The 25,100-nt window shown below is 42.6% G+C and overlaps 1 protein-coding gene across 1 annotated transcript in view; it reads left to right on the top strand.

Moving 5' to 3' along the window:
- The window catches only part of oscp1b (organic solute carrier partner 1b), a 79,896-nt gene that overhangs the window by 44,027 nt on the left and 10,769 nt on the right, over positions 1–25,100 (top strand). The window contains exons 6-7 of the mRNA XM_060847375.1: positions 15,077–15,205; positions 19,845–19,914. Of these exons, the coding sequence (XP_060703358.1) occupies positions 15,077–15,205; positions 19,845–19,914 (199 nt within the window). The remainder of the gene's footprint in view (positions 1–15,076; positions 15,206–19,844; positions 19,915–25,100) is intronic.

The following is a 25,100-nucleotide window of genomic DNA, read 5'->3' as shown; positions in this document are numbered from 1 at the left end:
CAGATATAAAACATCAAAAGGCAATTGATGGTCCACCCTATGCTCAACCATCCATGAAAGGGAACCTGTATTTCCCCACCATTCCAATGAAGTTGTCCTCTAATAGCAGTAACAGGATAGGTCAGAGTCAGCATGGATTTATGAAGGGGAAATCATGCTTGACTAATCTTCTGGAATTTTTTGAGGATGTAACTCTGAAGATGGACAAGGGAGATCTAGTGGATGTAGTATACCCGGACTTTCAGAAAGCCTTTGATAAAGTCCCACATAGGAGGTTAGTGAGCAAAATTAGGGCACATGGTACTGGGGGCAAAGTACTGACATGGATTGAAAATTGGCTGGCTGACAGGAAACAAAGAGTAGTGATAAACGGCTCCCTTTCGGAATGGCAGGCGGTGATCAGTGGTGTGCCGCAGGGATCAGTGCTGGGACCACAGCTTTTTAAAATGTACATTAATGATATAGATGAAGGTATTAAAAGTAATATTAGCAAATTTGCTGATGACACAAAGCTGGGTGGCAGGGTGACATGTGAGGAGGATGTTAGGAGAATACAGGGTGACCTGGACAGGCTAGGTGAGTGGTTAGATGCATGGCAGATGCAGTTTAATGTGGATAAACGTGTGCTTATCCACTTTGGTGGCAAGAACAGGAAGGCAGATTACTACCTAGATGGAGTCAAGTTAGGTAAAGGGGCAGTACAACGAGATCTAGGTGTTCTTGTACATCATCAATGAAATCAATCATGCAGGCACAGCAGGCAGTGAAGAAGGCTAATAGCATGCTGGCCTTCATAACAAGAGGAATTGACTATAGAAGCAAAGAGGCTCTTCTGCAGCTGTACAGGGCCCTGGTGAGACCACACCTGGCATATTGTGTGCAGTTTTGGTCCCAAATTTGAGGAAAGACATTCTGGCTATTGAGGGAGTGCAGCGTAGGTTCATGAGGTCAATTCCCGGAATGACTATCTTACGCTGAAAGACTGGAGTGGCTGGGCTTGTATACACTTGAGTTTAGAAGACTGAGAGGAGATCTGATTGAGACGTATAAGAGTATTAAAGGATTGGACACTCTGGAGGCAGGAAGCATGTTTCTGCTGATGGGTGAGTCCTGAACCAGAGGACACAGTTTAAAAATAAGGGGTAGGCCATTTAGAACAGAGTTGAGGAGAAACTTGTTCACCCAGAGAGTGGTGGGTGTATGGAATGCTCTGCCCCAGAAGGCTGAGGAGGCCAAGTCTCTGGATACATTCAAGAAAGAGTTGGATAGAGTTCTCAAGGATAGTGGAATCAAGGGTTCTGGGGATAAGGCAGGAACAGCATACTGATTGAGGATGATCAGCCATGATCATAATGAATAGTGGTGCTGGCTTGAAGGGCAGAATGACCTACTCCTGCACCTATTGTCTATTGTCTAAATTAATGATTTTGTTTCCCCCATCATATATCAAAGCCCATTCCAAGCATTTATCTCACTTGTATTGATCCCATTCTTCCCAGTATGTGGATAAAATAATGTAGTTCCAGGAGATTGGAAAGCTATTCTATTTAAAAAAGAGGTGAAAAACAGTTAACTATAGGCCAGTTATCTTAATATCTGTTTACGGGAAAGTCTATTATAAAGAATGTAATAGCAGAGCATTTAGAAACATATCATATAATCAAGCAGAGTCAGCATGGTTTTATGAGGTGGAAATTATCCCTGACAAATTTACTCACTCTTTGCGGAGATAATAAGTATGTTAAAACGGAAGCACTGGATGTAATATATTTGGATTTTCAGAAGGGGTTTGATAAGGTAGCATACATTAGACTGCTTGAGATAGCATAGATGGAATATTGGCTAAATAATAGAGCTGGGATAAGAGGGACATTTTCAGGATGGCAACCAGTAACTGGTGGAATGCCTCAGGAATCAGTGCTAAGGCCACAGTGATTTACAACACAGTAATGATTTGGTTGAGGAAAATGAATGTGCTGTTGCCATATTTGCAGATGACACAAAAATAGGTGGGAAGGAGTGTAGTGAGGATAATTCAGTCTGCAGAGGGATTTGGCAGGTTAAGCGAGCTGGAATACAATGTGGGAAAAACATGATATGTACTTTGGCAGGAAAAATAGAGGAGTCGAATATTTGAATGGAGAAAGATTTCAGAAAGCTACAGAACAGAGACTTTCAGATTGCTCGTGCATGATTCACAAAAAGCTAGTATCCATGTTCAGTGAGTAACATGGAAGACAAATGGTCTGTTGGCCTTTACTTCAAAGAGAGTGCTGTATAAACATCTTGCTAAAACTGCGCAAGGCACTTGTCAGACTGCACCTGAAATACTGTGAACAGTTTTGGTCATCTTATCCAACGAGTGATATACTGGCATTGGAAAAGGGTCCAGAGAAGGGTCGCTAGGCTGATCCCAGGTTTGAAAGAGGACTGTCTTAGGAGATATTGAGTAGTTTGGGCCTCTAGTCATTGGAGTTTAGAAGAATGAGAGGTAACCTTATTGAAATGTACAAGATACTTAGAGAGAGATTGTTTCCCCTTGTGGCAGGGTAGGACCAGAGGGAATAATCTCAGAATAAAAATATGCCCATTTAAGACAGATGAAGAGGAATTTCTGCCCTGAGAATGGTGAATCTATATGTTTTTCACAGTGGAAGGCTGTTGAGGCTGTTTTGTTAAGTATATTAAAGGCTCTGACATATTTAATCAGTAATCAAGGGTTATGGGGAACAGGCAGGAAAACTGATTTGAGGATGATCATATCAGTCATGATCTCGATGATTGGCAGAGCAGGCTTAATGGCCTGGAAGACCTACTTCTGGTCCTATATCTCATGGAGTTATCAAGAACAAACTCGATGACTGTGTGTATGATGATAGCTTGGTAAGCAGCCAAGATTGATGAGAAGGGGAAGATCCTGCCTGACCAATTACTTGTACTTTATTGTGGTGATTAATGCCAATTGGTCCTTGTGATGTATACATTTAAACTTCCAAAAAGCCTGTAACAAAACTCCTCATGACAGTCACAGTCTACTCTCGAATATCAGTAAAATGATAAATGACGTCATTATCAGTGCTATCAAGCCACACCTACTCAGCAATAACTTGCTCAATGCTGACCAGTTTGGGTTCTGCCAGGGCCACTCTGCTCCTGTCCTTCTTATAGCCTTGATTCAGACATGGACAAAAACACTGAATTCCAGAGATGAAGTGAGAATGTGACATCAAGGAGCCTGAGCAAAACTGGAATCAGTGGGTATCAAATGGCGAACTCTCCAGTGGATGGAGTCACATGTGGCATGTAGGAAGATGGTCATGGTTGTTGGAGGCCAGTCATCTCAGGAGTTCCTCAGGGTAGTGTTCAAGGCCCAACCATCTTCAGCTGCTTCATCAATGACCTTCCCTCCATCACAAGATCAGATATAGGGATATTCAACGATGATTATGCAATGTTTAGCACCATTCATGACTCCTCATATACTGAAGCCATTCATATTCAAATACAACAAAATGTGTACAGTAGCCAGGCTTAGGTTGACAAGCAGCAAGTAACATTTATGCCACACAAATGCCAGGCAATGACCGTCTCCAATAACAGATAATCTAAAAATTACCCCTTAACATTGAATGGTGTTACCATTACTGAATCCTCCACTATCAACATTCTAGGGATTACCATTGGCCAGAAACTCAACTGGACTTCCCACATAAATGCAATGGCTACAAGAGCAGGTCAGAGGGAGGTACCCTGCAGTGACTCACCTCCTGACTCCCCAAAGCTGTCCACCATCAATAAGGCACAAGTCAGGAGTGTGATGGAATACTCCCCATTTGCCTGGATCACTGCGGCTTCAACAACACTCGAGAAGCTTGACACCATCCAGAGCGAAGCAGCCCCCTTCATTGACACCACATCCACAAGCATCTATCCTTCCACTGTGACGCTCAATGGCAGCAGCGTGTGCTATCTACAAGAGGCACTGCAGAAATTCACCAAAGATTCTTAGACAGTACCTTTCAAACCTGCAATCAGATACATGGGAACACCATCAGCTGCAAGTTCTCCTGCAGATCAGTCATCATCCTCACTGGAAATATGTCACTGTACCATCACTGTCTCTGCATCGAAATCCTGGAATTCCCTCCCTAAGGGCATTGTGGGTCAACCTGCAGCGCATGGACTGTAGAGGTTCAAGAAGGCAGGTCACCCCCACCTTCTCAAGGGCAACTAGGGATGAGTATTAAATTCTTGCCAGCCAGCAAAGCCCACGTCCCCGCAGTAAATAACAAGCCATGCAAGAATGAGCTGCAACTTGCGACACTGCAAATACTAATCAAAAGGGTTATGTCAGGATGATGGGACATTGTTGCAGGTATCATTTTAACATCCTCACTGGTTCTTACTTGCACCAGTGACCTGAACTAATTGGCAAAGGTTAAAAGTTTCAAGTCGGGGGATTCAAGATGGCGGTGACCCAGCAAGTCTGAGTCTGTAGTACTCTGCTCAAGACTCAGGCAAATTGGGGTACGCACCTCAACCACACCTGCCAAACCATTTTAAATAACTCTTACCCAGCATATTTAGTCATTTTGCAGCAAACTTGAACAGTTTGGTGCTGTGCTTAAAATGACTAAAGGTAAAAATGCCCGCAGCTCGCAACAGGCAGGGACCCCCTCCCCCACCCCCTCCAGCAGCAGTGGAGATGTCCGCGGCCGCCTGGGGGTTTTACCTGCAGAGGTGAACCTGATCTCCGTAATTAAAAAGCTGCAGGAGAGGATCGATGCCTTTATTGAAGAATCCAGGAGCAGGTGGGAGTCGCTCTCGGTCGCGCTGCAAAAGCATGACCGAGAAATTGAAAAGCTCGAAAATCGCGTTGGAGGGGCGGAGCTAAAGGCTGGGACCTCGGAGACTGCCGCTGACTCGGCTGTGGGCGGGGTCTTGGCTCTCGAACAGTGAGTCTGGACCTTAGAGCTGCTCATCGATGACCTCAACAATCGGGGTCGTTGAAAAAATATTCGGTTGCTGGGCCTTCCCGAATGGGAAGAGGAAGCCAGCTGGCAGTTTCTTTGGAGCGATAGCTCCCCGAAATATTAAAGTTGGAGTCCAGACCAGGCCAGGTAAGGGTAAAGTGGGCCCACCAGGTTGCTATACGCAGGCTCAGGTCAGACCAGCGCCCCCGCCCGGTCCTGTTCCGGCTCCAATGCTACAGAGAGAAACAGATGCTCCTGGAAGCCTCTAGAATCCTGAGGAAGGACCCCCAGGCCATCGTGTACAAGGGCTCTAGGATTATGCTATTCCTGGATTTTTCTCCAGCCATGGTCCACAATAGGAGGGTATTTGATGAGGCGAAGAAGCGTCTGAGAGACTTAAACATCCAATATTCCTTGCGTTATCCAGCAACACTGCGCTTTAGCCACGAAGGATCTGTTTATAACTGGATCACTGGAGAAGGTTAAAGAATTTTTGGACTCTTAAGTAGATAGTAAGAATTAAACTGTATGGCTAATGATGCAATTTTGCCTCCCCACCCTGGTTTATCTTTTCTGTCCATTTTCTTCCCCTCTATTGTTTAATATTGTCTCTGGGGGATAGGGAGGGGGGCTTATTTGTTATTCACTATGTGATTTTTTTTAACAGGCCAGGCAGCTTAGTTGACTCGTGTCAGGGGAGGAGGGGGGCATTTGCTTTGTCCTACCTCAATTTTTTTTAGAGTGGAGGTTCTTTTTTCTTCTGTTATTATACTTAGTTATCTATTACTTGCTGGGATTGTAACTTTATAGTTTTATATGTTTATACTTTGTATTATCTTTACTAAATGTATCTAAGTGTTGATGTGGGTGGTGGGGGTGGGGCACTCACTTTTAACTGTGGTTTTATAGTACACTTGAATTTCAAGGGCAGGGTGCTGGTTGGGAGAGGGTAAGGTGGGTTTACTGCCCCCTGGGGGCAAGGGGGAAAATCTCTTTTTAAATGTATTTTATATTTTTCTTATTTAGAAATAGTTTTTAACTATATCGGCATTAATGTATTAAAGAATTTCTACTTTTATGAATTTTCTATGGTCTATGCTCAGGGTGTTTTGGATGGGGTTCTTCCTCCTGGGGGTCTCGGACTTGCCTGGACGATCATGGTTAGTCATTCGATTAGGTGGTGCACCTGGAACGACAAAGGGAGTGATTCACTAATCAAAAGGAAGAAAATACTATCAAACCTCAAAAAAAGAAAGGGGTGATATAGCTCTCTTACAGGAGACACACCTTCTGGATAAAGAGCATTTAAAATTACAACAAGGAGGATTCGATCAGGCTTTCTTTTCGTCTTTTAGTTCAAAAAGTAGGGGAGTAGTCATTCTCATTTGGAAGAACCTTCCCTTCAAGCTCTTAAGTCAGATAAAAGATGAATCTGGACGGTATATACTGACTAAAACCCTCATAAATGGGAGGATTGTGGAATTTTGAATCTTTATTGTCCCCCAGCACACCCCTTCAAATTTATAACGGAAGCTGATGGCTTTTGGGGCTTGTCACACAATTATAGGAGGAGATTTTAATTGTACTATGGACCCAGAGATAGACAGGATACCCAAGAGTACTGTGGGTATATCTCTTAGATCCAGACAATTGGTAGATTTGAATAAGGAGCTAGGGTTAGAGATATGTGGAGGTGCCTTCATCCGTAGGGCAGAGACTTTGCTTTCTACTCTAACCCACATAAGTATCATACTAGAATTGATATGTTTTTTGCTCCCTTGACCTTTTTGAACCCCATATTATCCTGCAAAATAGGTAATATAATAATCTCTGATCATGCTCCATTATATATGGAAGTTAAAACTAGGGACAACGAGACCAGCCCCCGACATTGGCGTATGGATTCCTTCTTAATGAAGGATAGTAAATTCATAAAATATTTCTCTTAAGAATTTAAAACCTTTTTGGAAATTAACTCAGGTAAGGCCAGTAACCCGTCGATGATGTGGGAGACCATTAAGGCTTTTGTGCGAGGTCTCATTATTTCATACTCGGCGATACAGAAAAAACAAAAGAGAGAACAATAGTGTCTACTCGAGGCTCACTTGAAGGCAGCTGAGACAGCGTATGTTGATAGGCCCTCTATTGCTAAGTTACAAAGGATTACAGCCCTTAGGACAGCCTTGAATACCGCACTTACCCAAACAGCAAAGAGGGAAATATTATTTGCAAAGCAAAGATTATATGAATATGACGATAAGCCTGGTAGATACCTAGCATATCTCGCAAGGAGAAAAAAGATCCCACAAGCTATCATGTCCATTAGGGAAAGTGCTGGTATTTTGATTCATGACCGCAAAAGGAGCAATACAGCCTTCAGGAAGTTTTATTCTGATCTGTATAAATCACAGGATTGTGAAGACAGAGCTTAGAAGATGGGATCCTTTTTTTAAAAGCCTGGCCTTTCCGGACTTAACCCCGGAACAGGTGTCGATTCTGATTGCTCCCCTGACAACCCAGGCAGTACTTGATGCAACCAGGCAGCTTCAGAGCGGTAAAGCACCTGGCACAGGTGGAGTCCAGGCTGAATTCTACAAAGAGTTTATGGGGTACTGGCTGGTCCACGTATAGGAGAAAGTGAGGTCTGCAAATCAGAGCTGAAAATGTGTTGCTGGAAAAGCGCAGCAGGTCAGGCAGCATCCAAGGAGCAGGAGATTCGACGTTTCAGGCATAAGCCCTCATTCCTGAAGAAATGCTTATGCCCAAAACGTCGAATCTCCTGTTCCTTGGATGCTGCCTGACCTGCTGCACTTTTCCAGCAACATATTTTCAGCTCTGGTCCACTTATAGACATGTATAATTATTTATATAATCGGGGCTGTCTCCCACCTTTGTTGAGAGAAGCAAATATTTCTCTCATTCTTAAAAAAGGGAAGGCCCCAGAAGATTGTACATCATACAGACCAATACCTTTGTTAAATGTAGATTTTAAAATTCTTTCTAAAACGTTAGCATTAAGGCTGCAGAGGGTTTTACCATACATCACAAAAGAGGACCAGACGGGGTTTATCAAGTGCCGTAGATCATCTAATATAAAGAATTTTTGGACTCTCTTAAATAGATAGTAAGAATTAAACTGTATGGCTAATGATGCAATTTTGCCTCCCCACCCTGGTTTATCTTTTCTTTCCCTTTTCTTCCCCTCTATTGTTTAATATTGTCTCTGGGGGATAGGGAGGGGGGCTTATTTGTTATTCACTATGTGATTTTTTTTAACAGGCCAGGCAGCTTAGTTGACTCGTGTCAGGGGAGGAGGGGGGCATTTGCTTTGTCCTACCTCAATTTTTTTTAGAGTGGGGGTTCTTTTTTCTTCTGTTATTATACTTAGTTATCTATTACTTGCTGGGATTGTAACTTTATAGTTTTATATGTTTATACTTTGTATTATCTTTACTAAATGTATCTAAGTGTTGATGTGGGTGATGGGGGTGGGGCACTCACTTTTAACTGTGGTTTTATAGTACACTTGAATTTCAAGGGCAGGGTGCTGGTTGGGAGAGGATAAGGTGGGTTTACTGACAGGGAGTGATGCCCCCTGGGGGCAAGGGGGAAAATCTCTTTTTAAATGTATTTTATATTTTTCTTATTTAGAAATAGTTTTTAACTATATCGGCATTAATGTATTAAAGAATTTCTACTTTAATGAATTTTCTATGGTCTATGCTCAGGGTGTTTTGGATGGGGTTCTTCCTCCCGGGGGTCTCAGACTTACCTGGACGATCATGGTTAGTCATTCGATTAGGTGGTGCACCTGGAACGACAAAGGGAGTGATTCACTAATCAAAAGGAAGAAAATACTATCAAACCTCAAAAAAAGAAAGGGGTGATATAGCTCTCTTACAGGAGACACACCTTCTGGATAAAGAGCATTTAAAATTACAACAAGGAGGATTCGATCAGGCTTTCTTTTCGTCTTTTAGTTCAAAAAGTAGGGGAGTAGTCATTCTCATTTGGAAGAACCTTCCTTTCAAGCTCTTAAGTCAGATAAAAGATGAATCTGGACAGTATATACTGACTAAAACCCTCATAAATGGGAGGATTGTGGAATTTTGAATCTTTATTGTCCCCCAGCACACCCCTTCAAATTTATAACGGAAGCTGATGGCTTTTGGGGCTTGTCACACAATTATAGGAGGAGATTTTAATTGTACTGTGGACCCAGAGATAGACAGGATTCCCAAGAGTACTGTGGGTATATCTCTTAGATCCAGACAATTGGTAGATTTGAATAAGGAGCTAGGGTTAGAGATGTGTGGAGGTGCCTTCATCCGTAGGGCAGAGACTTTGCTTTCTACTCTAACCCACATAAGTGTCATACTAGAATTGATATGTTTTTTGCTCCCTCGACCTTTTTGAACCCCAAATATTCCTGCAAAATAGGTAATATAATAATCTCTGATCATGCTCCATTATATATGGAAGTTAAAACTAGGGACAACGAGACCAGCCCCCGACATTGGCGTATGGATTCCTTCTTAATGAAGGATAGTAAATTCGTAAAATATTTCTCTTAAGAATTTAAAACCTTTTTGGAAATTAACTCAGGTAAGGCCAGTAACCCGTCGATGATGTGGGAGACCATTAAGGCTTTTGTGCGAGGTCTCATTATTTCATACTCGGCGATACAGAAAAAACAAAAGAGAGAACAATAGTGTCTACTCGAGGCTCACTTGAAGGCAGCTGAGACAGCGTATGTTGATAGGCCCTCTATTGCTAAGTTACAAAGGATTACAGCCCTTAGGACAGCCTTGAATACCGCACTTACCCAAACAGCAAAGAGGGAAATATTATTTGCAAAGCAAAGATTATATGAATATGACGATAAGCCTGGTAGATACCTAGCATATCTCGCAAGGAGAAAAAAGATCCCTCAAGCTATCATGTCCATTAGGGAAAGTGCTGGTATTTTGATTCATGACCGCAAAAGGAGCAATACAGCCTTCAGGAAGTTTTATTCTGATCTGTATAAATCACAGGATTGTGAAGACAGAGCTTAGAAGATGGGGTCCTTTTTTTAAAAGCCTGGCCTTTCCGGACTTAACCCCGGAACAGGTGTCGATTCTGATTGCTCCCCTGACAACCCAGGCAGTACTTGATGCAACCAGGCAGCTTCAGAGCGGTAAAGCACCTGGCACAGGTGGAGTCCAGGCTGAATTCTACAAAGAGTTTATGGGGTACTGGCTGGTCCACGTATAGGAGAAAGTGAGGTCTGCAAATCAGAGCTGAAAATGTGTTGCTGGAAAAGCGCAGCAGGTCAGGCAGCATCCAAGGAACAGAAGATCCTGAAGAAATGCTTATGCCCAAAACGTCGAATCTCCTGTTCCCTGGATGCTGCCTGACCTGCTGCGCTTTTCCAGCAACACATTTTCAGCTCTGGTCCACTTATAGACATGTATAATTATTTATATAATCGGGGCTGTCTCCCGCCTTTGTTGAGAGAAGCAAATATTTCTCTCATTCTTAAAAAAGGGAAGGCCCCAGAAGATTGTACATCATACAGACCAATACCTTTGTTAAATGTAGATTTTAAAATTCTTTCTAAAACGTTAGCATTAAGGCTGCAGAGGGTTTTACCATACATCACAAAAGAGGACCAGACGGGATTTATCAAGTGCCATAGATCATCTAATAATATTAGAAGGGTTTTGAATGTGATTCAAGTCTGTCGTCAGGAAAGAATACTGGGAATAGTAGTCTCTTTAGATGCGGAGAAGGCATTCGATCGGGTTGAATGGTCATATCTGTTTTACACACCGGAAAAGCTCAGTGTGGGAGAGGTATTCACTAAATGGATCTCAGTATTGTACAATGACCCCAAAGCAGCCATAATTACTAATGGTTTATGCTCGGATAGCTTCAGTGTGGGTAGGAGCTGTCGTCAGGGATGTCCTCTCTCACCGTTATTATTCACGCTAATAATTGAGCCACTAGCGGAAGCTATATGGGCCGATTCTAATATCATGGCTCCAAGGGTTAGTTCGGGTAAACATAAAATTACCCTTTATGCAGACGATGTTCTCCTTTTTCTTAGTAATCCTTTGATATCCATGTCCCGCTTGATCCAAGTAATCATTTTATTTAGTGCGTTCTCAGGTTACAAATTCAATTTCACAAAATCAGAGGCCGTGCCGATGGGTGGTCTGGTTAATATGTCCAATTTATTGGACGGGTCTTGCTTTCCCTTTCGGTGGTCTCTGGAGGGTTTTTATAATTAGGTATTTTTATCACCCCAGTATTTGGTCAGCTGTATAAAGCCAATTTTGTGCACCTATTAGAGAGGATAAGGCAGGACCTTCAAAGCTGGGGGGATCTCCCGATATCTTGGTTAGGCAGAAGAGCTCTAATTAAAATGAATATTTTGCCTCGTGCCTTATACCCTATGACAATGCTCCCTCCTAATGTTGCCAAGGCCGGCTTTGCGTAAACTATCCATGGCTTGGTTCTTTCATCTGGAATCATAGACGGCCCCTTATTAAATTAACGAAGCTGCAACTTCCACAAGCAAGGGGAGGGCTGGAATTTCCAAACTTTAGGAAGTATCAGCTGAGTTCTCTGTTAAGCTACATAGCTGATTGGGTCTTATGTGACCTGGAATCAATCTGGCTGGACATTGAGGCTTCTCAAGTAAAGTGTCCCCTCATTTATCTCTTATTTTTAGATAAGATGAAAGTTATTCTGGACCGTTGTAAAAATTCTATTGTATTAAATACAATTAAAACTTGGAAGATAATGCGGCAAGACGAGGGTAATTCACAGAAAACTCCCCTTATATTCCTATAGTGGGAGCATGGGATTTTCAACTGGGGCTCACAGATGTTACATTTAAAACCTGGAGATCCAGGGGTATTTCTTGCTTAGGGGATCTGTTCGATGGGGAGGTTATGATGTCTTTTGAACAGCTGCTCCAGAAATTTGGACTGCCTAATGGAGATTTTTTTGATATTTCCAAATTCGAGATTACATACAGAAGAAGACTCCGTTATTGCTCTTATAAATCAGATAGGGAAAGAAGAGTGTTATGGCCAATGGGTCCACTCTCAGTCAGCACTCTTTATCACTCATTACAGAACAAAGTATCGAAAGACATGGAACAATTGTTTAAAACATGGAATCAGAAATTGGGGTTGGAAATCCCTTCAGAAATGTGGGACGACATCTGGGAAAATGCCAAAAAGATCTCCATTTGTAATAGAACCCAAGCTATTCAATTAAAGATACTCCATAGGACTCATATAGCACCGGAATGATTGGCAAAATTTAGGGCAAGAACATCTCCAATGTGTCCTAAATGTAAAATAGAAGTGGGCACTCACACACTGCTTATGGACATGTTATAAGATCTGCAAATACTGGATCAGAGTAGCAAATGCTCTGACAGAAATCTTGGGAGCGGAAATTGGAGTAGATCCAGTATCTCTTCTCAGGTTTTCAAACCTGCACGGGAGGAAACTATTTTCCATTCTCTCCTTTTGTGCAAGGAAAAATATCTTAGTAAACTGGGTAGCTGAGGGCCCTCCACGGCTTTTGAATTGGCAAAGGTTAATCATGGAATGCATGCCCCTTGACTTCCTCACAAAAATTGAATTATTCTATAAAATATGCCATCCCTTCCTGAATTATATATATTTCGGCCATATTGTCAAGGGCTTTTACCTAGTTGTGGTAGTGGTTCTGGCTGGTCCAGGGGCCCCTGGGGGGAGGAATCCTGTATGAATATGGATTTTATTATGATGGATGTTTATTCATTCTGAGCATGTACTTCATTATTTAATTACTATGTTATCTTTTCTTTTGAGTAATGTAAGATATTTTATTATATTCTTTGGTTATTTGTAGGTTAGATTAGTATTTAGTTGATTTTTTTTCCTTTTTTTATTTGTTGAGTTTTGCTTATTATTTATTTAATATTTAATTGTATATTAGTGTTTATATTTGTAAGTTTGTAAAAAAAGTTTTAAAAAATTTCCTTTTTCTTCAATAAAAATATCTATTAAAACATAAGTTTCAAGTTGAAAATGCTCAGCATACTTTGTCAGTCATACAGCATTTGTAGAGAGAGGAAGAGTGTTAACATTTTGGGGCAATGACAGATTTTTCAGAACTGAGAAATGTTTCAGAGATGCCCTAGATTTTAAGCAAGTGAAAGAGAAGAGAATGGGAAGAACACTGAAAGGGGAGGTCTTTGATAGTTTGGAATTAATAAATGTTGAATGGTACAAGGTCCGAGTGATTGTTAATGGAACATGGAAAGATAAATCAAAAATCTAGAGTAGGTATGAATTGCAGAATCATAACATTTGCTTTCTGCTTATTGTTATTTAGTGTCTCCTGCTTTCCAACTGACATAGACCCTCCCTTTTGTTCAGAAACCTTCTGATAATTTATTCATTATCTCCTAAATCTTCTTCTGTTGAAACCAATCCTCAATTGGCCACAATGCTTCCAAAAACTTGGTCCAGCAGGATCTGCTTTGTTGTTGGATGGAACTGTACTGATGTAGAAGATTGTCCTGAACATAACCGAAGAACCCAACTGTCCTATATACTGCTAATATTCCAGTCTATATTTGGATAAATATAATCCCTCATTTCTAATATAATATATTAGAAATCTTGCATTTCAGTAATTGGCATATGAATTGTTCCCCTATATTTTTTTCCCACTTGTGGCCTATACACCACATCAAGTAATCTAATTGCAACATTTTTGTATGTTCCTTGACTCTAACAAATTATGTTTGTCTGTCCTTGGACCATCTTGGACACCTTCTCTGACCTCCTTTTCCTATCTTTCTTGAACACATCCAGGAAAATCTAACTGTCAGGCCTGTCTTCCTTTGAGTCAGGTTTGCATTATTGCAGTATCACATTTCCACATGGGGCCATCTATGCCAGTGGCTCTGCAAAGTTGTTTACCGCATTTTTCACATTCACATATCTGCACAGTCACCCAAATTTCAATGTATTACTTTTCTCTTCATATTGATGCCCCTTATTAAACTAGTATTGCCTATTTTAATGCTATCTGTCTCTCCCAGTACTCTGTGCACCTCTCTAATATTACTTCTTGGCTTCCACATCCCTGCCAACTTAGTATACATCCTCCCTACCAGCACCAGCAGATCACCCTGGAAAGATATAAGCCCAGCTTTAGCTAGGTGCAACCTGTCCATGCTTTTAAGGGCTTATCTTCCACCGAGCTGGTCCCAGTGTCCCAGGAATTATAATCCTTCCTTCTTGCACCATATATGCAAACTTCCATGGACCTATCTCTGTCTGCACTCCGATTAACCATCACTGCTGTTAATATTCCAAATTGAATACATTTTGGAGAGCAGATGGACTTGAAATTCCTGAGCTAAGTAGCTTGTTTCTTCTTGACAGGTCCCAAAACATCCTCTGATGTGTTCATATCATAGACCAGTAACTAAATTATCTAAATTTAATGGTTGAGAAATTGTTGAAGCTATGTGGTAAGAAGGTGAAAGAAGACTGATGAACCTTCCAGGCTGAGCTCTCTTTGTGAGAATCACCTTATTGAAGAGTGTTCCTATAAAGTATTACCTTAACGTCTTTTTTAAGATGCTGGCTTGTGTTGTGCAGCCTTTGGCTTTTTTTTTCAGTCTCCATATGCTTAAAAAAAAACCTGAACTCTTCGACAAAGTTGTCCCTGAGACAGTTTTACAGTACATTGAATGTATGGATAGACATGAGCTGAGCATGTTGTGATGTCTATTCCAGCTTTTACATACATCAAACTTTCCATAAAACCCCTCCTGCATAATCCACAAAGACACGAGTATCTATCAAAGTGCAATTTTAAAGGCGTCTTATGGGGAGAAATGGGAATATGGCATTGAGATAATGGAGCTACTATAATCCTATGGAATGGTGGAACAGGCCTGAAGGGTCAAATGGCCTACTCCTATTCCTAGTTTCTATATATCTGTGGTTTTACAGTGATGAAAGTGATTGGAATTTGATGTTTGGAAGCTTCTCAGGTAAGGACAATACTGATGTCTAGTATTTCTCCACTTGTTACAGAATGTTTACCTATGATGGAGAAGAGATGAAACGAGCAACTTTCCCAGTCAGTGGCAGTTACACGAATGCGCTGACAGAAGGATCTTTCGATCTCTTTGGTGACAGAGTCATTAAACTTGGCACTAATATGTAAGTTGCAGCATTATCACATCCTAATGTCTCTTGGGTACCAGACCCAGAGGCTCTAGGCTGGCCCAACAGTCTCCTGCTTTATAATAGGAACCCTCTGGAATGAACCAAGAATCAAGGAGGGCTATTTCAAAACTATTCATATGGTGTTCTCTGTTGCTTAAAGTTCTCATCACCGATCACTCCTGTGCTATATGACCTACACTGACTCCCAGTTAAGCAATGGTTCAATTTTAAACCTCCCACCATGCCTGGCTGGTTCTGTTCTCTGTGATCTCCTGTATCTGTACAACTTTCCAAAATGTTGGTGCTCCTGCCTCTTGGAGTGGAGCTGGTGGCCTTGCCTTCAGTAGTGTGGGCCCTGAAATTCATCCATACACCTCTCAGCTTTGCTAACTCACTACCTCCTTCAAAACCTGCTGCTTTGACTAATCTTTGTCTTAATATTGCCTTACAGGACTCAATGTAATATTATTTTAAAATGTCTCTGAAACACCTTAAGATGCCATGTGATATTGTTGCCCCTATACACACACAAGTGTTCATTGCTGTTGTAGCACTCAGAGATTCAGATGAACAGGTCCCAGGTTTGATTTTCTGGACCCCGTATCTCAGTCCCTCAGTGGGTGATGCTGTTACCTTCCAGATTTACTAATTATTCTCATCACTCCAGCTGGCCTTAGCATTCATGGACCAGGAGGGTTAAGGTAAAGCAGTGCTGTTCTGCAACGTTATGTGTGTGAGGAGGGTTTGCTGAGCTGGAGGTGAATATCCTGCCACAACTCTCACTGTTTAACTTCTAAATGTAGTGAAGGCTCTTCACTTAACCGTCACTCAAAATGGGAGAAAATAAACTACCGTAAGGACTTGAGGTTGCACAAAAGACAGTTGAATCAGTTGAGAAGTTTTAAACAGTGCCAAGTTAGAAGTTACAGGGTGGTTAATGAAAAACAAGAAGAGGATGGAGGTGGTGTAAGGATGTGGGGGGATTGCAAGTGTAGAGATGGAAGGTTGAGCGTGTAGCTGAGGGATGAGAGTGAGGGGGCGTGGGGAGAGAGTTTGGCAGGCACACTGGACAAACGAGTGACAATGCGAAGAGGGATGGTTAATACAGGACTGAAGGTATTATATCTGAAAGCACGCAGTACTGTATAAGGAACAAGGTAAATGGGCTTGTGGAGCAGATCAAAATTGCCAGGTATGATGTGGTGGGCCCCACGGAGACCTGGCTGCAAGGGGATCAGGATTGGGAGCTGAATGTTCAAGGCTGTACATCCTATCGAACAGGCAGGCAGATGGGCGGGGTAGGAGGGTGTTGCCTTAAGAAATGAAATGAAATGATTAGCAAGAAATGAAGTCAGGTCAGAAGGTGTAAAATCTGTGTGGGGAGAATTGAAGAACCGCAATGGTTAAAAAAAACATAGTTGGAATTGTGTCTGCCTCCAAACAGTAGTCAGCAGCTGGCGTGCAATATACATCAAAAGATAGAAAAGATGTGTAGGAAAGGCAAAATTACAGTGATCATGGGGGATTTCAATATGCAGGTGGACCGGGAAAATCTGGTTGGTAGGGGATCGCAAGAAAAGGAATTTGTGGGATGTCTGCGAGATGGCTTTTTAGAGCAGCTTGTGGTGGAGCCCACCAGGGAACAGGACAATACTGGATTTAGTGAAGTGCAATGAGGCAGACTTGATAAAGGAGCTTAAGGTGAAGGAGCCCTTAGGAGGCAGTGATCATAATATGATTGAATTTACTCTGCAATTTGAGAGGGAGAGGATAGGATCAGAGGTGATGGTATTACAGCTGAATAAAGGCAATGACAAAGGCATGAAGGAGAAGCTGGGTGGAACTGACTGGGAGAGGAGCCTCGCAGGAAAGACAGTGGAACAGCAATCGCAGGGCATTCTGGGAGTAACTCAGGAGACACAGCAGAGATTCATCCTGAGGAAAAAGAAGCTTGATGCAGGGAGGATGAGGCAACCCTGGCTGACTAGGGAAGTCAGGGGTAGCATGAAAACAAAAGCAAAAGCATATAATATGGTGAAGGGCAGTGGGAAACAAGAGCATTGGGAAGCTTAGAAAGAAAAACAGAGGGTAACGAAAGTAAAGAAATAAGGAGGGAGAAGATGCTATGATGCTAAGATAGACAGTAATGTAAAGGAAGATTGTAAGAGTTTCATTAGATATATAAAGGGCAAAAGAGAAGCAAAAGTGGATATTGGGCTGCTGGAAAATGATGCTGGAAAGATAGTGGTGGGGAACAAGGAAGTGGCTGAGGAACTGAATAATTACTCCGCGCCAGTCTTCACAGTGAAAGGCACGAGTAATATCCCAAACATTCAAGAGAGTAAGGGGGCAGGGCTGAGTATGGTGGCTATTGCCAAAGTGAAGGTGGAAGGAAAACTGAATGGCCTGGATAAGTCACCTGGACTGGATGAATTACACCCCAGAGTTCTAAGGGAGAAAGCTGAAGAGATAGTGGAGGTGTTAATGATGATCTTTCAGGATCAGGGAGGGTCCCAGAGGACTGGGAAATCATTAACATGACAGCTCTATTTAAAAAGGGACTAAGGCAAAAGACAGAAAATTATAGATTGGTTAGCCTAACCTCGGTCATGGGTAAGATACTGGAATCCATTGTGACGGATGAGATTTCTGAATACTTGGAAATGGATGGTAAAATAGGGCAAAGTCAGCATGGTTTCATTGAGGGGAGGTCATGCCTGACAAATCTGCTAGAATTCTTTGAGGAAGTAATGAACAGGTTAGACCATGAAGAGCCAATGGATGTTACCTACCTGGACTTCAAGAAGGCCAAGGTGCTGCACAAGAGGCTACTAAGTAAGATCAGGGCCCGTGGTGTCAGAGGCACGGTGCTAGCATGGATGGAAGCTTGGCTGTCTGGCAGAAAACAGAGAGTGGGGTTAAAGTGGTCCTTCTCAGGATGGCAGCTGGTGACAAGTGGTGTTCCACAAGGCTCAGTGTTGGGACCACAACTTTTCACTTTATATATTAACAAACTGAGGGCATTCTGGTTTAGTTTGCAGATGATACAAAGATAGGTTGAGGGACAGGTAGCACTGAGGAAGTGGGGAGGCTGCAGAAGGATTTGGACAGGTTAAGAGAGTGGGCAAAGAAATGACAGGTGGATACAGCGTGGGAAAGTGTGAGGTCATGTACATTGGTAGGAAGAATAGAGGCATAAACTATTTTCTAAATGGGGAGAAAATTCAGAAATTTGAAGTGCAAAGAGTCTTAGGAGTTCTCATCCAGGATTTCTCCCAAGGTAAACTTGCAGGAGCAATATGCCTGGAGCATGTTCAGAGGAAGTTCATGAGAATGGTCCCAGGAATGAAAAGCTTGATATATGAGGAATGTTTGAGGACTCTGGGTCTATACTTGATGGAATTTAGAAGGATGAGGGGGGAATCTAATTAAGACATACAGAAACTGAATGGCTTGGACAGGTAGATGCTGGGAAGATATTTCCATTGGCAGGAGAAACTAGGACCTGAGGGCATAGCCTTAGTGTAAAGGGAAGAGCTTTTAGAATGTAGATAAGGAGAAACTTCTTCAGCCCAGAGAGTGGGGAATCTATGGAATTCACTGCCACTGAAGGCAGTGGAGGCTAGGGGAGAAAGCGGAAGAATGGAGTTGAGAAATTTATCAGCCATGATTGAACAGCAGAGCAGACTTGATGGGCTGAATGGCCTAATTTCTGCTCCTATGTTTTATGGTCTTATTGAGAGCCATGGGTCTGGGTTTGAGAGTGTATTGGGGAAGTGAGAGTGTGGTGGGTTGTTGAAACTCAAAGAGCATGGCAGGGGTTGTGGGGTGAGAGGGCAGGTGTTTGAGAGAGTGGAGGGGGTGAGAGAGTGGTGGGGACAGGGGATGAGAAGTCATGGGGGTTGAGAGGGCAGAGGTCAGCTAAGAAAACGGATGGGTTGTTGAATTTAGATGGTGGGGGGCAAGGGTGTATGGAGTGGGGTTTGCATGAGGGAGGTGTGCAGATGGGTTAATGTGGCATGTGTGTGTATCAAGGAGTGCTACTGGTTTATCTGTCCATCTTGTAGCCATTTAGGTTGGAGATGTTGTTCCTCAGGAGGCTGTAGGATTCACATAGGTGGGGTCTAGGCTGATGTACAACAGAGCAGACCATGACCTCTCCAGACTTGTAGATTTGAGTAAGAGAAATGCTGAGCACAGGGTTCTAAAGGAACCACAGTTCTGTTGAGCAGCATGAATCAGTTCACGTTTAAGTAAGTATTCATTTGTTAAATTAACGTGCAAAGATGCCATCTCTGAGAACATCGTGTGTACGTTTAGGGATCGAATGGGATGAAACCGATGGCAAACTCCCACACCATGTTACAATTTGTGTAGCTAATAGCTCGATGTTTTTCATTTGTTATTCATTCCTACATTTTCAAGAACGAATGCAGAATCAGCAATGCCTAGTCTGTGCTTTAGTCGTGAGTGTGAGTAATCATTCATTGTTCCAGGGAGCTGCCAGTGGTGCCTGCTCATTATATACACTTTACTGCTGAATCTTTGAGTGATAGGTACAACAGATTGTTTTGTTTGTTAATGTTGTGCTGTGTGCCTTTTTAAATCTCATGCATTATCTGAATGGCCACAGGTACAGTGTTTCGCGGCCCGTGGAAACACATATGTCTGGGACATTAAAGAATTCAGCTGCACGTACAAAGGTCAGTGCTCAGTCCACTGCTATTTGCTGTTTCTAGCTTCCTCTTGTTTTCACTGGGTCTTCCCATTTTCTTTCATGTGTTTCCCATATACCTGTGTGAATTGATATACAATGCACAACAAAGCATTTTGCAAATTAAATGTAAATATGGATTGAACAGCAGCAGCAACAATGACATGTATTTTAACGTGATAAAACATCTCTAGGTACTTCACAGGAGAGTTGATACGCAAACTTTGACACTGACCCATATAATGTGCCTTGGAGGAAGATAACCCAAAAGCTTGACCGATGAAGTGGGTTTCACGAAGTATCTTAAAGGTGGAAAGTGAAATTGAAAGGTGGAGAGTTTAGGGAGAGAATTCCAGTTTCGAGCCGAAGGAGATAAATAGGAATATTCAGTAGGTCTGAATTGTTCAAAAGATTTTGGACCTGGGGAAGATTACAGAGAGAGGATGTTACGGAGGTGAGGTATGAAAATGCAGATGAGACTTTTAGCTGAGACCATCCGCTGTCAACTCATAGAGAGAAGATGGTTTCAGATGAAATGCTTCAGATGTTCTTCAGAATGTTAACTTGTGCACTCTGTCTGAAGCAGGTTGTCCTACAGTATTTCCAGGAGGTTACAGTGTAGTCAAACAGATCAGTAGCTCCAGAAATATCATGGTGAATAGAAGACCAAAGATTGGATACTTGCGAGTTTGAAAGTGCAGTTATAAATTAATTGGGAAATAGTGTTTCTGAGCGATGGCCACAGATGGAAGTAGGATTGCTGACAGGAAACAGAAAGAAAGTGACTGAGAGAGGGCCAAAGTTACTGGAAAATAAGAACCCCAAAGAGTTTGATAGTTGGTATCCAGGAAGGAGGGTTGATAAAGCATGATATCGGAAGAAACACAGCAGGTCAGTCAGCATCCTGGGTACAAAAGAGTTGACATTTCGGGCAGGACCTTTCTTCAGGACTGGGGAGGGGGAAAGGGGCTGAGAAATAAATAGAGGGAGGGGGTGTGGGGTAAGGGAAAAGGTGGATAGGATGGCAAGAGGTGGGCAAAGGTAGGAGGTGATAGGTCAGTGGGAAGTATAGAATGGATAGGTGGGAAGGAAGATGGACAGAGAGGTCAGGTCAAGAGAATGGATCTGAGTTGGAGGGTTGGATCTGGGATGGAGTTAGGGGAGGGAAGATATGAAACTGGTGAATTCTGTGTTTATGCCATGTGATAGTAGGCTGCTGAGGTGGAAGCTGAGGTGTTCCTCCTCCAGTTTGCGGGTGGCCTTGTTTAGGTGATAGATGTGGCCCAGAATGGATATGTCCTCAGGGGAGTTGGACTGGATGGTCATGGGAAGGTGGGGTTGTTTGGTGTGTATGGACCAGAGATATTCCATCGGTCTGTCGGATGTAGAGGAGACCACATTGATAACACCAGATCAATAAATGAGGTTGGAGGATGTACAAGTAAATCTCTACTGGATTTGAAATGATCCTTTGGCATCTTGGATGAGGTGAGGGGAAAGGTGTGGGTGCTGGTTTTGCTAACTCTTACAGCAGCAGGGCAAGGTGCCAGGTTTGGAGGGGTTTGGTGGGGAGTGTGGACCTAATGAGGGAGTCGCGGAGGGAATGGTCCCTACGGAATATAGCTAGAGGTGGGGAGGGAAATATATTTTTGGTGGTGGGGTCTGACTTTGAATGGCAAAATGTCCAGAGGATGATGTGCTGGATTTGGAGATTAGTGGGTGGATGTAGGTTGTAGGAAATGGGAGGATTGAAAGAAGTTGTTCAGCATACAGACCAGTTCCGCCAATTGAATGAGAAAGGCAGTGGAGGGGGACTGGGTGGTCGACGGGAGAGGAAGAAATGGAGGCAGCCTATGTCCCCTTTAGAACTGTGGTACAGGGGGATTTAATTTCAATTCAGATGCTACTATCCTGTTCTTAAAGGGTATTATTCCATTAGACTTGGTTAAGATCATTGAAACAGACTGGAGGATCTTATGTGAATATAGTTCAAGCCCTAATATAGTTTACAGAACGTTCTGTTCATGTAGTGTTCTTTGACAAATATTAATCATGAATTTTAGGCGGCACAGTAGTTGGCACTGCTGCCTCACCATCCTCAGGCGACAATATGTGTAGGGTTTGCATGTTCTCCCTGTGTCTGTGCAGGTTTCCTCCAGGTGCTCCAGTTTCCTCCCACAGTCCAAAGATGTGCAGGGTAGGTGGGTTGGACATGCTAAATTTCCCCCAGTGACCAGGGATATGTAGTTAGTTGGATTAGCCATGGAAAATACAGGGATAGGGTACGGAGGTGGGTCTGTGTGAGATGCTGTTCAGAGGGTCAGTGTGTACTCAATGGACCGAATGGCCTGCTTCCACACCTTAGGGCTTCAATAATTCTTATATACAGGCCTTAATTTAACATCTCATCGATTTCTCATTTCATCTAAAAGATGACATCCCTGACAACGCAGCACTATGTTCTGATTGGCTAAGCATTTTTAACTCCATGAAAGAGAGAACTTTGATCGAACGTATTCCTTCCAGACTTTCATAACTGTTTATTGAAGAGGTATGGAGATAGTCGGGACTGCAGGTGCTGGAGAGGCAAGAGTTGATAAAGTTGGTGCTGGAAAAACACAGAAGGTCAGGCAGCATCCGAGGAGCAGGACAGTCAACATTTTGGCAGGACCCTTCATCAGGACTGGGAGAGGGCAGGGGGCTGAAAAATAAATAAGGGGAAAGGTAGGTAGGATGCAATATTCTATTTATTGGGGAAATAGAAAGAAACTAGTAAGAGCAGTGATCTGTCACCCTTGAATTTTCACATTGCTGGAAATGTGATAAGATCTTCATTTTTGTGGATCACCGGCTGTTTCCGATGATTGGGCTTGTATTTTACTGTATTAGAACATGGAACATAGGACATTACAGCGCAGTACAGGCCCTTCAGCTCTCGATGTTTTGCCGAACTGTGGAACCAATCTGAAGCCCATCTATCCTACACTACTCCATTTTCATCTATATGTTTATCAAATGGCCATTTAATTCCCTATAGATTTGGCAAGTCTATTACTGTTACAGGCAGGCCGTTCTGTGCCCTTACTAGCCTCTGAGTAAAGAAACTACCTCTTACATCTGTCCTATATCTATCAACCCTCAAATTAAAGCTGTGACCCATTGTGCTAGCCATCACCATCTGAGGAAAAAGGCTTTCACTGTCGACCCTATCTAACCCTCTGATTATCTTATATGTCTCAATTAAGTCACCTCTCAGCCTTCTTCTCTCTCATGAAAACAGCCTCAGGTCCTTCAGCCTTTCCTCATAAAACCTTCCCTCCATACCAGATAGCATCTTAGTAAATCTCCTCTGAACCCTTTTCAAAGTGAATCAACTCACACCTTTCCGCATTCAACTCCATTTGCCACCTCTCAGCCCAGCTCTGTTGCTTATCTATGTCCCTCTGCAATCTGCAACATCCTTCAGCACTATCCACAACTCCACTGACTTTATTGTGATCTGCAAATTTACTAACCCATCCTTCTAAGCCCTCATCCAGGTCATTTATAAAAATGACAAACAACAGTGAACCCAAAACAGATCCTTGCATTACCCCACTAGTAACTGAACTCCAGGATTAACATTTCCCATCAACCACCACCCTCTGTCTTCTTTCAGCTCGCCAACTTCTGATCCAAACCGCTAAATCACCCTCAGTCCCATGCCTCCTTATTTTGTGCAATAACCTACCATAGGGAACCTTATCGAACCCCTTACTGAAATCCATACAGTACATCAGTTGCTTTACCCTCATCCACCTGTTTGGTCACTTCCTCAAAGAACTCAATAAGGTTTGTGAGGTATGACCTACCCTTCACAAAACTGTGTTGACTATCCCTAATCAACTTATTCCTTTCTAAATGATTATAAATTCTTTCTCTTATAACCTTTTCCAATACTTTGCCCACAACTGAAGTAAGGCTCACTGAGTATAATTACCGGGGTTGTCTCTACTCCCCTTCTTGAACAAGGGAACAACATTTGCTATCCTCCAGTTTTCTGGCATTATTCCTGTAGACAATGAAGACATAAAGTTCAAAGCAAAGGCTCTGCGATCTCCTCCCTGAGTTCCCAGAGAATCCTAGGATAAATTCCATCTGGCCCATGAGACTTATTTATTTTCACACTTTCCAGAATTGCTAACACCTCCTCCTTGTGAAAGTCAGTCCCATCTAGTCCAGTAGTCTATATCTCAGTATTCTCCCTGACAACATTGTCTTTTTTCAATGTGAATACTGATGAAAAATATTCATTTAGTATTTTCCTTATCTCCTCGGACTCCAAGTGCAATGTCCCACTACTATCCTTGATTGGCCCTAATCTTTCTCTAGTCATTCTTTTATTCTTAATATACCTATAGAAGCTTTAGGGTTTTCCTTGATCATACCTGACAATGACTTCTCATGTCCCCTCCTGGCTCTTCTTAGCTCTCTCTTTTGACCTATTCTGGCTAATTTGTAACTCTCAAGCGCCATAACTGAGCCTTCACATCTCATCCTAACATAAGCCGCCTTCTTTCTCTTGACATGAGATTCAATTTCTTTAGTAAACCACGGCTCCCTCGCTCGACTACTTCCCCCCTGCCTGACAGGTGCATTCTTCTCAAAGACACGCAGTAGCTGTTCCTTGAATAAGCTCCATATTTCAATTGTGCCCATCCCCTGTAGTTTCCTTCTCCATCCAATGCATCCTAAATCTTGTCTAATTGCATCATAATTGACTTTCCCCAGCAATGCGTTATATACATATCCCTTTCCATCACTAAAGTAAACATAACCGAATTGTGGTCACTATCATCAAAGTGCTCACCTACCTCCAAATCTAACACCGAGCCAGGTTCAGTACCCAGTACCAAATTCAATGTGGCTTCGCCCCTTGTTGGCCTGTCTACATCCTGTCTCTGGAAGCTGTCCTGCACACATTGGACAAGAACTGACCTATCGAAAGTACTTGAACTGTCGTATTTCCAGTCAATATTTGGAAGGTTAAAGTCCCCCATAACATCTACACTGTTACTTTCGCTCCTGTCCAGAATTATCTTTGCTATCCCTTTGTCTACATCTCTGGAACTCTTCGGAGGCCTCTAGAAAACTCCCAACAGGGTGACCTCTCCTTTCCTGTTTCGAACCTCAGCC

This window comes from Hemiscyllium ocellatum, chromosome 30 (genome assembly GCF_020745735.1).
Source record: "Hemiscyllium ocellatum isolate sHemOce1 chromosome 30, sHemOce1.pat.X.cur, whole genome shotgun sequence".
In the NCBI taxonomy this organism is placed as follows: Eukaryota; Metazoa; Chordata; class Chondrichthyes; order Orectolobiformes; family Hemiscylliidae; genus Hemiscyllium; species Hemiscyllium ocellatum.
This window is presented reverse-complemented; position numbering and strand designations above follow the sequence as displayed.